The sequence below is a fragment of the Balaenoptera musculus genome, chromosome 19, assembly GCF_009873245.2.
Source record: "Balaenoptera musculus isolate JJ_BM4_2016_0621 chromosome 19, mBalMus1.pri.v3, whole genome shotgun sequence".
NCBI lineage: Eukaryota > Metazoa > Chordata > Mammalia > Artiodactyla > Balaenopteridae > Balaenoptera > Balaenoptera musculus.
Window position 1 is genome coordinate 26,962,245 of NC_045803.1, and position 17,870 is coordinate 26,980,114.

At 50.9% G+C, this 17,870-nt stretch overlaps 1 protein-coding gene across 3 annotated transcripts in view; it reads left to right on the plus strand.

The window, feature by feature from the left end:
- Nucleotides 1-2,622: 2,622 nt before the first annotated feature.
- Nucleotides 2,623-17,870, plus strand: part of NKD1 (NKD inhibitor of WNT signaling pathway 1) — an 86,594-nt gene continuing 71,346 nt past the window's right edge. For 2 of the 3 annotated variants that reach the window (XM_036832307.1, XM_036832305.1), the window contains exons 1-3: nt 2,623-2,830; nt 2,953-2,985; nt 3,667-3,800. In XM_036832307.1, coding sequence (XP_036688202.1) covers nt 2,806-2,830; nt 2,953-2,985; nt 3,667-3,800 — 192 coding nt within the window. In that variant the 5' untranslated portion in view covers nt 2,623-2,805. The remainder of the gene's footprint in view (nt 2,831-2,952; nt 2,986-3,666; nt 3,801-17,870) is intronic. The other variant, XM_036832306.1, reaches the window with a different exon arrangement.

Below are 17,870 nucleotides of genomic sequence, written 5' to 3' on the forward strand. Positions count from 1 at the left end.
CTACTTCTGAGGCCTATCATCCTGCTCTGCTTTTCCATTTTCCTGCAGCTCAGGAGTTCTCACTTTGGCACTATTGACACTTGGGGCTGGATCACTCTTTGTTTTGGGGGGCTGTCCTGTGCATTGTAGGATGTTTAGCCGCAACCCTAGCCTCTACCTGCTAGATGCCTTCAGACATTGCCAAATGTCCCCCAAAGGGCAAAACTGCCCACAGTTGAGAACCACTGCTATAGCTGGTGATGCCTTCTAACTTACCATACTGTTTGCCCGTTCAATTATGTTTATTGTTTCTTCTCTGTCTTCCTCCCAGTAGAGTGCAAGATCCATGAGAGTGGGGATTGTTTGTTTTGTTCACTGATGTATCTTACGTGCCTAAAACAGTGCTTGGCACACAGCTGGCACTGAATCAGTATTTGTTTCCAGATGGGTGAGTCTGCCTCTAATGGTGGAATGTTAAGTTTGGACTGTGTTGGGACAGCCTGATGTAGTAAAAACAACATGGGCAATGGAATCAAGAGGCTTGGGTTCAGTTCCTAACCAGGTCATTGACTAGCTGTGTGACCTTGGGCACGTGACTTCACCTCTCTGAGCCTAGTAGTTCCCTCCTTTGTAGAATAAGTACGAGCCTGCATCAAACAGTGGTTGTAAGAGTTATACATGACTTAGGACAATGGCTGACACACAGTAGGTACTGAATAGAGAACTGCAATATAACGTGGACAATAATAATGTTTTGGGGGTGTCCCAGCACTCCTCAAATGAAACCAGCCTGCTAGGAGCGTTAATGTACCTGCTTATAAGATTAGCCTTCATTTCCACACAAATGGGTGTGTAGAAAGCAAGTTTGGAGAATGGAAGTAAGACACTGTTGGGTGAAGGGATTTATGACTCTGGAGGGCCACGCAGTTCCCAATATCCTTTTTTTTTTTTTTTTTAACAAGCAATTATAAATTTATTTATTTATTTATTATTTATTTTTGGCTGTGTTGGGTCTTCGCTTCTGTGCGAGGGCTTTCTCCAGTTGTGGCAAGCGGGGGCCACTCTTTGTCGCGGTGCGCGGGCCTCTCACTGTCGCGGCCTCTCCCGTTGCAGAGCACAGGCTCCAGACGCGCAGGCTCAGTAGTTGTGGCTCACGGGCCCAGTTGCTCTGCGGCATGTGGGATCTTCCCAGACCAGGGCTCGAACCCGTGTCCCCTGCATTGGCAGGCAGACTCTCAACCACTGCGCCACCAGGGAAGCCCCCCAATATCCTTTTGAGACACGTAGATGCTCCAGAGTTATGATGTCCAATACAGTAGCCACCAATCACCTATGGCTATTGGTCACTTGCAATGTGGCCTGTCTGTGTTGAGATGTGCTCTAAATATAAAATACACACCAGATTTTAAACAGTGCAAAACAAAGAATGTACAATATCTCATTATAAGTTGAAATTAAAGCATTTTTGATATATCAAGTTAAAGAAAATATATTAAAATAAGTTTAATGTTTCTTTTTTACTTTTTTAAAAAAACGTGGCTACTAGGAAATTTGGAAATTACATATGTTGCTCACATTATCTTCCTTTTCGGCAGTGCCCCTCTAAGGAGTTGGCAAGAAGGGCAGAATTGAGCCTCCATTTTACAGACCATAAAACTGAGGCTCACACAGGGAATTCAGTCCTAGCACAGAGTTTTCTTTTCCCACGCCTAGGCTACCGAGTACCAGGACGAACTTAACAGGCCCACAGCGTCCCTAGAAGAGCAGGCGTTCTCTCTGAGAACCACAAAGGTGGAGTGGAACCCCTTGATGTCGCCCTCCCCTCCGCAGAGACCTCCCCAGACAAAACAAACAAGCCCTTGGTCTGGCGAACTGCAGCGGGGAGCGGAAACCAAGGAAGATCAAAGACCCAGCGGTTACCCCCTTCCGGGCTGCACAGCTGGCAGCGCGCCCCGACCCCCGGCGGGCACCCACGGGCCCCGGGATGCGGGGACAGCGATTGGCTGGCAACTCGTGGCTTTCGGACACTTGTAGCCGCCGGGAGTTGGCTGGGTCCACAGCTGGCCGGAGGCTCAGTGGGGGCTTCTCCTGCACAACCAAATCAAAACGTAGAGAGTCGGAGGAGAAGGTGGGCGGGCACGGGGCGGGTAATAAGCGAACACTTTCTGCAAAAGTCCGATCGTGCAACGGAAGGGGCAACGCTGCGGGCGCTCCAAGCAGCGTCTCTTCTCCGACCTCAGTTTCATCACCTGTAAAGTGGAGCCGCTGAGTCCTCCTGCCCGCTGCCAGGAAAAATAGAGCGGAGGGAACGCACAGCCCCGTGAGCCAGAGGAGCGGTTATTGTAGAGCGGGCAGGACCGTGTCTGTTCCAATACTCCTCCTGGCCAGAGCTCCTCCGCCTCCCATCACCCCCCCACCCCCGGTCGCCAGTCCCGGGTCCACAGCCCCCGGCCCGGGTCAAAGACCGCAGCCTGGAGGGGGGCGCTGTGTCCAGCCCTGCAGCGCCTCTCCACGCCCCGCCCACAGCCCGCCGGCCCCGCCCACAGCCTTCTCCCTCCGCGTCCCGCCTCGCCTTTGATGCGCCGCGCCCGGCCAATGGGCGCGCGGGGAGGCGCAGGCTGCGGCGGCGGGCTGGGGGTTCGGCGCGCCCGGGCGTCAGTCCGGCCGCGGCGACGGCGGCAGGATCGTGTCGCGGCGACCCTTCGGGATACGCTCGGCTTCAGGGCTGCTCCAGGAGGAAGAGAGCGAGGCGCCGGCGCGGCGAGCCGCAGGGCCCGCGGGCCGGGCGCATGGCTTAGGGACGCCCCCTCCCGCAGCGCCCCCAGCATGGGGAAACTTCACTCCAAGCCGGGTCAGTGTCCCCGCCCGCGTGCCGGCCCCCTGGTCCCCGCCGCCCTCGCCCCCGCGATTGCTAACTCTCTGCCTCTCCTTTCTTTCCGGCTCCCGCCGCCGCCGCGCGCGATGTGCCTGCAGCCGCCGTGTGCAAGCGCAGGGAGAGCCCGGAAGGTAGGGGCGCGCGGGGCACGGACCGGGGGGGATAGACTGGGAAGCACCGCGGACGGCGGCGGAATGGCCTAGCCCGCGGATCTTATTACCAGGGCCACCCCCACCCGCTACTCCAGTCACCAGTCCCACAAACCCTCTCCTTGGAGCAGACTTTGTGTCCCCTCCTCTGTCCATCCTACCCCCTCCCCGCTATCCTGTGCTCTCTCTTCTGACTCTCAACCCCTCCTATTGCGGTACCCCGACCCTGCACTCACTGCACCCCCTTTTCAGGCTCCTAAGCGCCTTCTCCAAGAGCCTGCGCCCTCTCTTTCTGGCCCTCAGCCCCCTCTCCCGAGATCTTGGCTCCTGCGCCCCCTCTCCTGACGCTCAGTTCCCCTCTTCCCCTCACCCCGTGTTCATCCCTGCCCTCCGCAGTCCTGGCCTCTGGCGCTCGCTCTTCTGATCCCCAGACGCGTCTTCCTGGGGTCCTGCTTCCCCCTTGGCTCCGCTCTGGATCCCTGCTCTTGGGGCTTCGCTGAACTACCTTCTCCTGATTACCTGCGTCCCTCTCTCGGGTTGTGCGCGGCTCCCAACACCCTCCGGGTCCCTGCTGCCTCTGCCTCGCCCACTCTTTCTTTCCTCTCTCGGGTAACTTTCAGCCTAGGGGCCAGACTCAGGGGCTTCGTGTCGTCCCCGCCTCAGGTGACAGCTTCGCTGCGAGCGCCGCCTGGGCTCGGAAAGGCATTGAGGAGTGGATCGGGAGGCAGCGCTGCCCTGGTGGCAGCTCCGGATCCCGACAGCTGCGGGCGGCTGGCACCGTTGGCAGAGGAACGCGGGTACGATCCCCACCTACGTCCCTTTCAACCTCAGAGATGCGTCTCCATACCTACCCCCCGCACCCCAACTTTTAGCACCCTCTCGGCGCAGCTTCTAAGTCCAGAAATCCCTTCTCAGCTGCCCCTGCCCCACCAATATGACCCTGTACACCCCCTGCCTTGGGGAACCTTATTGGTGACACAGGTGGCAGTCTCCTGTTCAGTTGGGGGCAGAGGGCTGCCCGGGGGGAAATGTCCTAGGTGATGTGGTGGTGCAGGTCCAGTTGATGGGGAAGCTTGTCTGCGCTGGAGGGATCTGGGGGGGCCTGCTCTGACTTCTACCTTGTTTCTGTGGCCAGCATTCAAAGGTGGATTTGGAGTTGGGGCTAGGGAAGAGGGAAGGCATCTGGGGGTGTCTGGATGGAAGGCAGGACTGTGCCGGTCTCCGAATGTGTTCCAAGTGTGTGACGTTCATCAGTACCATCTGCCCTGCAGCCCCAGTAGAGCCGGCTGTGATCTGGTGGCGGGCAGAATTTGGGGGGTACTGAGATCTGGGAGACCCCTTGGCTTGGCCCACAAGGAGAGAGAGGGCCTCATTCTGCTATAGCCTGGGCCTACCCCTAGCCTTCCCCCAGTGGGTCCCTGAGGTTGGAGTTGTTCCTAGGGGAGCAGTAGATGTGACAGGGGAGTGAGTGAGTCCAGCCTCAGCTCCTGGCCTGGCACTGGTGTTCACAGATGTCCTATGGGCTCCAGAACTCTGCACAGGGCTTTCAGATGGTCTGCGTGGAACTCGAGCAAGCCAAGGATCAAAGGATGAATCAACTTTTTGATGTGACATTTAATTTTTTTTTTTTTTTTTTTAACTTAGAGGAGAACAGACTGAGTCTCAGGTCTGGTTAGTTCTTTGGTCTTGTCCATGGGCTGGGGAGGGGCCAGTGGACTTTTCAGATGTGTGTGTGTGTGTGTGTGTGTGTGTGTGTGTGTGTGTGTGTTTATTTGGTGGTGGGACCTGGACTGGGTGCAGCCCGTTGGAGGAGGTGAGGCCTGTGGATAAAGTCGACTCTTGTGCACGTATGAAATAACCGCTGCATCTGGAAGAAGCTCCCATCTCCTCCTCCACTGCCACTGCTGAGCTGGGGGCCTTCTTTTCTCCATTTCTCTTCATCTGTTGGCTGGGTTAGAATTGGAGCTGCTGTCCCCTGGGAAAGGCCAAAACTTGGTGGGCGGGGGCACTGCAGTTGGGGCCCTTTAAAAACAGAACTACAAACTTCCCTTTCTTCCCCTACCATTTCTAGTTTTTGATCTCCTTATTTATTTAAAGCCCAATGAAAATGATCCAATTTAGCCATATGAACAAATGCATTTGCAGCTGAAGACAGAGGCCAACTGAGTGGATTTCCATTAATCAAGTTTTGGGTTTTTTCAGCCTGTTTATTTTTACAAAGTATTCCTGCAGAATGACATTTATTTGCAGTCCCCCCCCGCTTTTTTTTTTTCTTTCCTAAACTGCCAGGCAGCTTGCTCCATGCTTTAGGGGAAACTTGAAATACAGCGAGGGCTTACTTCAATTGACTTTTATCTTCAAAGCCATAACAAATGTTACCCGCATGTTTTTGGTAGGTCTCCTTGGCATCCAGTCCTGGAGGATGGGAGGGAGGAGGAAGGAAGGAGAGGAAAACAAAAGTCTGTCGTTTTTAATTAAATAGTAGTGTTCCCAGCAAGAGGAATGTGAGCCAGTAAAAGTTGCCATTGGGGGAAATGAGGGAGGGTAGGGAGGGGGCCCCAGCTTAAGACTGTGGCTTTGGTAAAGTCACGGAATTTTGTTGCCTGGTTTCTTCCCCCAGCTGAGGACAGCATGGGATGGTGCTTGCCCCCTCCTTTCCCAGCCCCCTCTCTCAGAGAAATGCTGAGGGGTCATTAGTGTTTGTTCAAAGCACTTTTGAAGATGTGAGACATAGAGCCATCAGCATGACATATGTTGGGTGGTGGAGCGTGGGACCTGCCATCCAACATATTAAGGGGAGGGAGTCTCTGCTGCCTTGAGAGTTGTGCTTGGTGACTGGGACCTGGGTGCCTGGGTTCCCACCACCGCTGGCCTCGCTCCTAAGCCTGCAGAGGTGGGGATGGCCCAGGGAGAAGTCAGGGTGAGCCCAGGGTGTGGGGCTGCACTGTGGAGGCCTGTGAGGTGATTTCAAGTGGTACCTGGAGGAATATTTCTTATCTTAATAGTTACATTTTTTTTTTTACCAGAAAAAAATAAATAACTGGGACATAAAACCCTTGAATTCGCAGATATTATTGCTTAGGAGGAAGCTAAGTGGAAAGAGATAGTCTAAAGTCAATTCTGAGAAAAATATTAAGTACAACTGGTCAAAATTGTGAATGAGAACGGAATGCCCCAAATTTGGGAAATGTTGAGATACTGAACAGGATAGCAGTAGGCAACGCTCGGTCTGTTTAATTTCTGTGATTTCCAGTGGCACGGAAAGGGTGGCTCCAGGTTCTTCCATTATCTCATCAGGATGTAGGAGGGCGTGGGCTCCAAACTGTGTTGAGTTCCAAGGGCTGGCAGAGGTCCCCTCACCAGCCCCAGACCCGTCCTGGGGTTGGCCTCTGTGTCCACTCGGTCACCCGGCCTTTCACCAAAGTGGCGGGGGACACATTCGTGGCTCATCCAACCAGCATTTTTATTGCAACAATAACTACTATTTATTAAGCGCCTGTGTGTGTCAAGCACTTTGCTTACATTATCTTAATCCTCCTCCTAACCCTGTAAAGTTGCCAGCCGGCTGGTGTGGACGCTGGTTTTCTCCCATTCTGGAGTACTTTCTAGGACAGTGGAAGCCATGTGTGGTTAAGTTCCACGCCAGAACATCTGCCTGGAGGGGGTCGCACTTATTCATTCCTGAGAGGTGGCACTCTGGCCGGCTGCCGAGTACTTTGGGATGAGGCAGGTTGTGGGGCAGGCAGAAGCATGAGGGGCCCCTGCTTGCCCTCTTCCTCTCTGAGGGAGCCTGAGTAGCTTAGTAAATGTTTAAGTTGGGTCTGAGTTTCATGCAAGATCCTGGGATATGAGAGGGTGACCTCACCGGCAATTAACCCACGCCTGCCCTCCCGAATACAAAACTAAATGAGGTCAGTCTTGGCCACAATAGCTTGTCACCTTGTATAAGCCATTTTACCTTTGTCTACCTTAATTAGCTCCTCTGCAAAATGGGTATAATAACATGCTCATCCCTGGCAGGGTTCTGGCAGATAACTCTTCACTGAAAGTAGAATGTGGGGAGAAAGGTACTGGCAGGTTCCTGAGGCCCTGGGAGAGGTGGAGGTGGGGGCCCATATTATGAAACCAGAGGCTCCCCCTCCCCCATACTCTGTAGTGTCACTTGGAGGGACACAGGCTCGGGCTTCTGCCCTTTCAGTGGGTACATGCTGAACTTCAAGGGAATATGAGCTTGGAGGAGAAAAATAATGAGAAATGTGAGCTGTACAAGTACTGCAGAAGATGACTGATAGGTGAACAATTTGTATGCCAGACAATAATGTGCTAAACAATTAGAAATTAAAATAAGCATAATAATCTCAGAGATAAAGGACGATATTAGAAACATGAAGCAGCAACAGGCAGTTACAAAAGAAAACCGATTGAAAATGTTGGCTCTGGAAAATATAATGGGTGAAATTAACAAGTTTAGTAGATGCATGGAGTAGCATAATGGACACAGAGATGCTGATAGGAGAACACTCAGAGAAGCAGAATCTGCGTGTCTGTGTACGCTCCTGCAGCGTGTGCACACGTGTGCATATATGAATGTGTACAAGTGGATTTAAGACCATTCCCCTCCCCCACCCCCCAGTTTGGTCCTTTTGTTCTTTTATGGCAGAGCCGCCTGAAGAAACAGGCTGAGAGCTTCGGTGCAGGCAAGTCTGCCTCTGGATCAAAGGTGGCTGCCAGGCGGTTTGGTAATTTGATTAGGGGACACCTAGTGCATTTTGATGTTTGGGGAAGATTGGGAGGGTGCAGGCCCTGCTGGAGCCCGTGGGGATGTATGGAGCTGGGTGATGAGATTGGAGGCCGGCCCAGCTGCTGCCTGAGTGCCGGATTCCAGGGGAATTACCCTTGAATGATACCAGTTGGCACAATTAAAAGGCCCCATGTCTTCACCATATGGAAAGTGTTAGGCCTCCTTACGTGGTTTCAAAGCTATGTGCCGGGAGGTGGACTTGACATTTGAGGTAAAGCATAAATTAAATATTTGGTGTTTCAGAATTAAAAGATGATTTGCTTTGAGGCTAGTGGAGGCGTTTGGACCTCAACTCACTGGCTTCTTTGAGTTCTCCACGGAGGGTGCCCTCTGCCAGGCCAGCTTCATAGCCCCACCTGGCAGCTTTCTGGACCCCTGGGGAATGGGGAGGAGAGCTGGGGCAAGCTGGAGCTGGGCAGAGTGCCAGGTGGGGCTTCTGGTTTCTGGTAGGTCTGGATCCCTCAGGAAGGTGGAAGGTGGGCAAGGGTGTCATTCTGGGTACTTTAATGCATCTCTGTGATGGGGTCTCAGGTAGAGGTTTCGAGGAGTGTCTTATCCTCCCTATGAAACTTTTCTTCTTTGAGAAGGACACTGGTTCCCCGAGTCAGGCTGTGTGTGTGTTGTGTCCCTCGAACTCAGGAACAGACCCTCTACATTCATATCTTGTACAAACTGTCACAAACTCAGGGGGAAGCTAAACCAGGAGACAACCTCGGCGTGTCCCACAAGCTCCTAGCCTTGGGGAATGTTCCATCCCCTCACCCAGTGGGAGTGTCAGAAGTGAGGAGAGAAGGTGGGTGATAGACAGAGTAAATTCCTCCTCATAACAGGAAGCTTGGGCCCCTGGGCTCAGGGGCCAGACTGTCCCTTTGAGGGCTTAAAGCAGCAAGGCTGAGCTGTCAGCAATGGAAGAATCACTTTCTGACGAGTCCATCTTCCTTGTGGCAGCCCTGGGGCACATGGTGGGCTCTCTTGATATATTTGCTGAATGAATGAATGAATGAATGAATGGAGATAGATTAAGTCCCCATCCCTGCCTCTTCCTCCCCCAGATTCTCTTCCCCAGCCAGGTGGAGCTGGAAGTAGGAATAAAAGGAAGAGTGGAATCAGGCCTTTTCTTTCAGACACTCAGCTATTCATTAATTATGATCAATAATGAATTGTTATTAATGATGGATTCCCTAGCTGTGCCGGGCATTGAGGCTACAGTGGCAAATCACAGAGCTGTGGTGCCTGTCCTCCTGTAGCTTCCAGTCTAATAAAGGAGACAAAGAATAAGCGTGGCCACAGGCACATTGGCAGACAGTAACACTCCTGAGAAGCTGAGGCAGTGAGGAAGAAATTGTGGGAAGAGGGGATGGGTTTGTGCAGTGGGAGCTGGGGGAGACCCCTTGCTCGCTAGTGTCCGTGGACAATGCGTGGTGCTTGGGTTGGGCCCCTGAGAAGGGACTGTGGGCTCCAAGTGGCTCTGCAGCCTGTGGGGTCTGGAACTGTCTCTGGTGCTCATTCTTTCTGCAAAGCCCCCCATGTTAGTGGCTCTTGGCACGTGTGAGCTACCTTTCCCTCTGGACAGGTGAGTGGGGTAGAGCCAGGCGGGCAGCCAACCTGCTGCGCCAGCCGCCAGCGCGCTCTGCAGGGCTGATTCGCATGCAGCATCATGCACAGGGACTTGGGGGCATTACTCCAGGTGTTTGGGTGGAGGGGCGGCCCCTGCTGCCCTGCGGGGGAGGAGGTTCAGAAGCCCAGCCGTGGTGGGATGTGGCAGCCTGAGCGGTGGGATTGGCAGAGGGAGGCACCCCAAGAACCAGGGGGCAAGAGGCGGTGACAAGCCAATCCCAGAGAGAACCCATCCTGCCCCAGAGCTGCTGTGAGCCTGTGCCTGAGGGAGGAGGGTCTCCTGCCTCAGTTTACCAGATGTGTCTGAGGAAGGGGCATGCAGCCTGACTCTCTGGGCAAGACGCAGGGGCCCACGAAGAGATCTGCAGGCACTGGGGAGTCAGGGACCCCCCAGTCCTCCTTGCTGGGGGGGTTCTCGCAGCCTCACTCACTGGCTGTAGGTTCACAACTTTGGAATTTTTAGGTCGCTCGTTGGATTCCAAAGCAGGAACTTCCGGCTGCCTCCCTGACTTACCGCTCTCTTTTCCACTCACGCATGTTCTTTTTGTGGCTCTTGTCTCTCACAGACATTCTTTCTCTTCCTCTGGCTCTCTCTCCCACTCCCTTCCCCTTGCCTCCTCCCTCCCCACCCCCTCCCCGAAGAAGGAAAAAATTCAGACTCTCACAAACAAAATATCTGCCATTCCATCCGAGGGAGAACTGAGGCAGAAGCCCAGAATATCCTGGAAGAAACGCCAGAGAGAGCTGAAGGCCTCAGTTGTTTAATCTGGAAGGCAGTCTTTGATGTCACCGTGCTCCGTTTATCCTGGGAAGCTGCCTGCTTCTTTATGGCTGGCTTCAGACTCTGTGCATGAAAAATGGCCGAGTTCCTTCAGGAGCTGGAGGGAAAGCCTGATCCCTCCCCAGAGGGCAGGCCTGGGGATGCTGCTGCTCCTGCCAAGCCCAGGTGGGCTGGAGAACCTTTTCCAAACAAGCATTTCCAGAGACATAAGTAATTCTTTGATAACTTCCCGGGAAAGCAGAGGGGGCTCTTTATTCATGTGGGTACCCGTCACGGGGCTTCGCGAGGGAAGCCTCAGGTCCCTCCACTGAAGTCATCCTTAGACCCAGAAGGGCGGCACACAGGAGCTCTCACCAGGCAGCTCTGCCCTCCAGGGTGCGTCCTGTATGTGTGTTTGTTTAGAGGGCTCCGAGGAATTGCTCTGGGCTTCACTTTCCTTACTTGTTGAGCCATGTGGGCTGTGGTTTGTGTGTGGCTGACGCCTTTCAGAGGATCCCAGGGTAGTGGGTGGGCTTCACAGCGGTGTGGCATCAACTGAAGGATCCCCCCCCACCCCTTCTCTGGGCCTTGGATCTTCTGGCTGAGAAGTAGGATAAAATCATTTATTATAATTTAGAAACTATGTATTAAATGCATTCTATTCAAGTCATTCATGCATCTGTGCAATAGAAATTGAGTACTTACTTTAGGCCAGGTATACATTTGCTCTGTCAGTAGAGCGTGGTCCTGGTTTTCATGGACCTTACACTCTAGTAGGAAAAGATAAGTATTTTTAAAAACAAATTACACAACCTAAGCTGTGATTTATGCCTCAAAGGAGAAGTGCTGGGTGCTTTGAGAACATTTAATAGGAATCAGACCTAATCTGGGTGGCTGTTCATTCTACAGATATTTGAGCATGCGTAGGATGTTGTAGAAACTATGAGGAATAGAACATAGTTCCTGCCTCATAGAACTTGGAGTTTAGTGGAACTAAACTTTCATCTTTGCCTCTCATCTATTTTTCTTATCTTATTGCATTGGTTAGAATCTCCTCAACTGATTAATAACTATTAAGTATGATGTTCATTGTTTGTCTAGTTAAGAAAGCTTTCTTCATCTCCTGGATTGCTAGGATTTTTAAAACCAGGAATAATTATTGAATTTTATCAAATGCTGTTGGGGTGTTGATGGAGCTGGTGATTCTTTGCTAATATAATGTATGATTTGTATGCATGATTTACATAACTAGATTTCCTAGTGTTCAACTTTCTTTGCACTCCTAAATTAAATCCCTCTTTGCCGTGATAGACTGCTGCTTTAAAATGTTGCCGTATTTGATTTGCTAATATTTTACTTTGCATTGATATTCGTGTTTGATTGGCTCATGGTTTGGGAAGGTAGCTCTTGAATAATGAAGACAATGTTCAGGGAATGTTAGAGGATGCTCTGGGGGCTCTAGAGCAGGAAGTACCTACTGGTCCAGGGTCAGAGGTAGTGTCAGAGGAGCTGTAATTTAAGCCCAAAGGTGCATGGGGGGAGGGGTGGTGGTGAGCAAGACAAGGGGAGAGGACATGTAATAGCCATGAGTGTTTGCCGGACAGACCGGCCACATGTGAGAAAGCCCTGTAGAGAAGAGGGTGGTTCATTTGAGATGCTGGTTGAAGTTCACTTGGCGGAAGAGAGGTCACAGCCTGGGCCTGGGGGCCTTCTCAGCCATGTTATGGAGCTTGGTCTTTGTCCAGAGGGGAGACAAGTGTGTGAAGGGCCTGTGTGAGGGGCCAGCAAGAAAGAGGTGAGCCCTGTGATCTGGGGGACGAAGGAATGTGGGGATGGGCTCTCCCTTGTAAAAATACTTTGGAGGATAAAGAGGAATCAAGTATTCTGTATTCTGTGGGCTCAGTGAGAGATTCTGGAAGGTCTGCATTGGTCCAGGCACAGTGCTTGGTTCTCGAGTGTCACCCAGGGGACTCTTGAGGAGGCCATAAGCAGGTGAAGGACCAGGAGAAGTAGATTAGGACATCAGGCGGTGTAGGGTGGTGCTTAAAGAGCGAGAACTTTGGAGCCCGATGTCTTGGGTTCAGATCCTGCTGCACAATTTTCTAACTGTGTGACCTTGGGCATAGTGTCGAACCTCTGTCAGCCAGGGGTCTAGTGGGAAACAGATGCACTCCAGAGAGTTTAAATGAAACTAGCTTCCAGAGGTATGGGCAGGGTTCAGGGATACCTTATGGGGGGTTGAGGTACCCAGGGACGGATGGTCCCTGGCAACAGTGGGAAGCTGTTACCACCCCTAAGTTAGAAAGGGCCAGGGGAGGAAATGTTGGATATTTTGGATTGGATCCCTGTAGGAGCCACAGCTGACGATGGGTGGAGACCAGGCAGAAGCTATAAAGATGGAGGATTAACCACAGTCAGAGACACGGGACAGAAGTAGTGAGGGAGTGGAGAAGAAGTACCCGAACTCCCATCTCCTCGCATCCTCCCGTTTCCTGCCGGGGCCTCCCATTGGCTGAATTCAGAAGCCAGAGGCCAGAAAGCTCCAGTGAATTGGCCCACAGGGTCAGCTTCCTGGGGGCACAGGGCAGTACAGAGAGGGTGGGGAATGGATGAGGGTGGGGATGGCAATAGAATAATCAACTCTGCTTGTGTTTCGTCATCTGTAAAGCAGGGATGATAATAGTACCTGCATCATAGGGTAGTTGTGAGGACTCAAATTGTAGAACAGTTGTAATGTCAGGCGCACCCTAAGTGCTCAATACAAGTTCGCTCTTACAGTTATAAGACCAGGAAGAGACACAGGGTTATGGAGATTCGGGGAGGTGTTTTTGAAGGAGGTGGCATGTCAGTATAGCTCTAAGGACGGTAAGACTGGGACCAGGGGTCAGAATCTAAAGGCCAGAGAAGTCATATTCATGAACGCAGAAGGCTGGGAGGGAGAAACCTGGGAGGTGGGGGGACTAGGGTGCCCTGGGGAGCACATGCCTTGAGTCAAGAGAACAGCGTCCCTCAGCCCCAGCCAATTGTTGTCATGTGGGAATGTGGCCCTGGTATTGCCACATCTTCTTATCATTAAGAGAACCCAGCCATCTGGATTTTTATGTGAAGTTTTTCTAATTAAAAAAATTATCATCAACTACATAAAATTTTTCAAAAACACTTTTTTTGGGTGGACCCAGACAGCTGGATTTGGCCTGGCTTGTGATTGTTGATTTAGACCTACAAGATTTTGGTGGGGTATGAATATGTTAATGATAATAGTACATACAAGGGAATATTAAAAGTGTCTAATGCTTTACATGCATTCTTTACATGTATTATTCCCCTGTGTACAGATGAGGAGACGAGCTCAGCAAGTTAAGTCCTGAGCCCAGCCAAGGGAGAGCGGATTCAGGCTGCCTCCAAGGCAGAGGGTACAGCCCAAGCCAAGGCTGGGTGCTGGGGAGTCATGGATAGTACGTTTCAGTTGCCGGGGAACAGGATGGGAGGGCAGGTGGGGGTAAGTACAGTATAGATGTGGTTTGGGCCACTTTATACTGAGGCCCAGCGTGTGCATGTAGTAGGTGTCAGGAGTGTGTTTAGAGCTTTCAGAATCAGACTTCCTGGGTCCAAGTTCCCGCTGCACCTCTCCCCAGCCGAGTGGCCTTGGGCCATGTGACGGCTCATTGCTGATCCTGAGCTTTCGCATCTGGTGGAACGGGTAGTCATGGTTCCTACCTCATGGAGTTGTTCGAGGACTGAAATGAGTTCATGATGGCAAATCAGAGAGAATAAAGCAGACGTCACCCCTCCTCTTGCAGCTTTCTCGTGTGGTTAGCTGATGATCACCCAGATGTGCGCTAAATGTGATGAAGGGGAAGAACAGGGCGTGGTGAGAGAGAATGAGGAGGGTTCTACTATGAACTGGGGAGTTAAGTTGTTGAGACCCAAAGGATAAATAGCCAGGTGATGAAAGGTTTAGTAAAAACATCTCAGACAAAGGGTTTGGGAAGTGCAAAGGCCAGGAGGCACCACTGGCAACTAGAGAGTCTTCAAGCCACTTCTGGGTGTCTGGCTTAGGACAGAACCCAGTCTCTGAGTTGTTCAGGCAGAAATACGCGGTCCAGCAACGGGGGTGGGTAGCTCTTGAGGGCTGCGGGACAAGATGCTATATGTTGCAACCTGTTTTGGTTCTTTGTCCACCTGCTGCAAATCTTCTCCCACAGTTTTATTTTTATCGATGTCTGATCGCTCCAGCTTCTCTCATTTCTGGCTGGGTGGGAGGTTGGGGAGAACCTCCTGGTCCCATGAAGTAGTGTCAGCCGGGAGCTGATTGGCTGGTCTGCCACGTGCTGCCCAAGCCCCTGGCCTTGAGCTTGAGTACAGAGCTGGGGCCCTGGAGAGGGTAGGGCAGAGCATAAAAGTCCCTGTCAGCAGCAGAATGGGCCTGGCCACCCTCAGGCTACAGGTGAGGCTGGGGAAGACCAGAACCTCCCAAATGGGCTCAGGCCCAGGGTGTATCTCTAACTGCAGAAGTCTGCGCAGGCTGGTGGGCCCCCCTCATGGAGGCTTTGGCTGACGGCGGCTCCACTGTGTAGGTTTGGGCGTGCTACCTTGGGGTACTGAGGCCACTCCAGGCCTGGCTTCCAGAGGTAACCTTGTTACAGGGCAGTTTTTGACCTTGACCTTGTTTTACCCTTCTTTCCCCTAGGGATCTAGATAGACTTCAAAAGCAAAAAGATGATGTCAGAAAACTATTACAAACCAGGAACGAGGTTGCCTTTTCAGTGCATGCTGGGAGCACTTATCTAGCTCCCCTGCCCTGGAAATCCCGAGGAGCCCCTGCCCCGGTCAGTCTTGGGTATGTGCCTCCTTTCTCAGTGTTCTGTGCCGGCAGCCTCAGTGTGACTATTAAGTGCCTGCGTATGCTGAGCCCTGTGCTGAACCATAGGTGCAGCATTAAGTATCTGCTGTATGTCAGGCCCTGGGCCCAGAGCTGTCCCTACCACGCAGTTCTCACAACACCATTATGAGGCAGGTACTATTATTATCCCCATTTTACTGCTGGGGAAACTGAGGCTTTTAAAAAATATTTATTTATTTATTTATTTATTTATTTATTTATTTATTTATTTATTTATTTTTGGCTGCGTTGGGTCTTCGTTGTGGTGCACAGGCTTTCTCTAGTTGCAGCGAGCAGGGGCTACTCTTCATTGAGGTGCGCGGGCTTCTCATTGCAGTGGCTCCTCGTTGCAGAGCACAGGCTCTAGGCGCGTGGACTTCAGTAGTTGTGGCTCGCGGGCTCAGTAGTTATGGCTTGTGGGCTCTAGAGCGCAGGCTCAGTAGTTGTGGCACATGGACTTAGTTGCTCTGCAGCATGTGGGATCTTCCCAGACCGGGGATCGAACCCATGTCCCCTGCATTGGCAGATGGATTCTTAACCACTGTGCCACCAGGGAAGTCCTGGAAACTGAGGCTTTAAAGAAATCTACCCAAAGTCACTTGACTTGGAAGTGGAATCTTGTTCTAGCAAGATTCAAATTCAGATCAGTCTGATTTTAGAGCTATCTTAAATCATTATAGGTGAGTTTTTTTTTTTCCTTAAACACTATGTTATAACCCCATTCATGGCTCATGAAATCCATGTAGTGAGCAGCATTAAAAAAAAATGAAATAGACAAAAATAAAAATATGAGAGAATATCCTATATAGTAATAGTAAATATTGCTTTATGTAACTTTCTGTTTAGTTTATAGGTGTGGATAACCATGTCTATAGATGATTGATAGATAGATATGGACATATAGACATGGGTATCCATACTGATAAATAGATAGATCTATTTATAGATAGATATGTGTATATCTAAACACACATCTATACCCAAACCCATATATACAGAGGCCCATTATAAAACATAATTCTTATTGTGGGTCACTGTCAAAGTGTTAGAAAACACTGGTGATTGGTCACTGGTCTAGACTCTGAGTCTGAATACCTGGTTTCAGGATCTAGCTCTGCTTCTCACTAGCTGTGTGACCTTGGGTAAGTTCCCTAACCTCTCTGTGCCAAAGTTTTCTTTCTTGGCTTCAGGGCCTTTTGGTTTGTTGACTTTTTGGTGAGAACAGATTCTCCCAGGATTGCCATGGTTGCTGTCTTGTTCATCAACTCCATTTGCTTAGGGCATGAAGAGGGCCCTTGGGGACCCCCGTGTCCTCTCACCTGAGAAACTAGCCTCTGAACATGACAAGCAGCAGCTGCACCCTGGCAACTAAATCTTTCTGGACAGAACATTGTTTTGGGAATCCTGAGCCTGGGGGTGGCCGCAGCTTAGCTATTAGGTATCTATTGTGATCTCTTCTGCCCTTTGCTTCCTCCTCTCAGAATGTAGTAAAGAAAAGGTGGATGTCTAGGTTATCTTTTGCTGTGTGACAAATTATTCCAAAACTCACTGACTTGATATTTTATGATCTGCTTAAGATTATGCAATTTGAGCAGGGCTTGGCAGGGGCAACTTATCTCCATCTCCATGTGCATAGTTGGGTTGGCTCAAACAGCGAGGGGCCACCTGCCACAGATCCACTTGGCTTATGTGTCTGGGGCCTCAGTTCTCTTCCAGGTGTCCTCACCACTGGTTAGCTTGGGCTTCCTCGTAGTATGGCGATCTCAGGGTAATCAGACTTCTTACACGGTGGCTGGCTTCCCAAGAGTGCAGAAGTGAAAACTGCCAGGTTCTTTAGGTTTAGGCCTGGAATTGGCAGTGCCACATTCTCTTTGTTAAAGCAAGTCACAGGTCCAGCCCAGGTTTAGGGGAAGGGATTACACAGGGGCATACATACTGGGAGGTGTGATTGATTGGGGGCCATCAAAGTAGTGTACCAGAGAGGATGTGGTCTCCTGGAGAGAAACGGCTGAGAGACTGAGTAAGGAAAAGGACTGAAAGGTGTCCATTGGATTTAGGCTCCTGGTGGTCACCGTCCGGTTTGACAGGAGCTGTCGTGGTGGAATGGCAGCCGAGGTGAGACTGGCATGGGTCCTGAAGGGACTGGGGAACACTTACACGGGAGCAGATGCACATACTTGTAAGAACATCCACGGCTACATTATTTGGAAGAAGGAAAATTTGTAACAACTCAAATATTCATCACCAGGAGACAGGCTAATAAACAGTGGTGTAGCCATTCCATGGATCTCTCTGCAACTGGTAAAACCAGGTTGAGTGAGGGCCACAGGCTGATAGGAAGGAGGCCCTGAGATGCTGTTGAATGAGCAAAGCAAGAGCAAAACATCAGTGTAATGTGGCCCCGTTTTCTGCACTATACAAAGGTCTGTTCAGGCCTATGTCTCTATATATTTGCAGGTGCACATGGAAAGATCTGGAATAATACACTGTCAAAGTCTGTTTCCCTGAGGAGTGAAGTGGTGGGAGGTGGTGAGGAGAGAAGGAATTTCACTTTTCACATTATATATTTCTACATTGTTTGACTTTTTTTTTTCTCAATGAGCATGTACTACTTTTGTATTTTTCAAAGAGCCAATACATTTTATTTTTATTTTTATTTTCTTTAACATCTTTATTGGAATATAATTGCTTTACATTGTTGTGTTAGTTGCTGCTGTATAACAAAGTGAATCAGCTATATGTCTCGGGACAAGCTTTTCTGGAAGGGGTGGAGAGAGAAGCTGGTGGCTGGAAGGGGACGTGGGGCT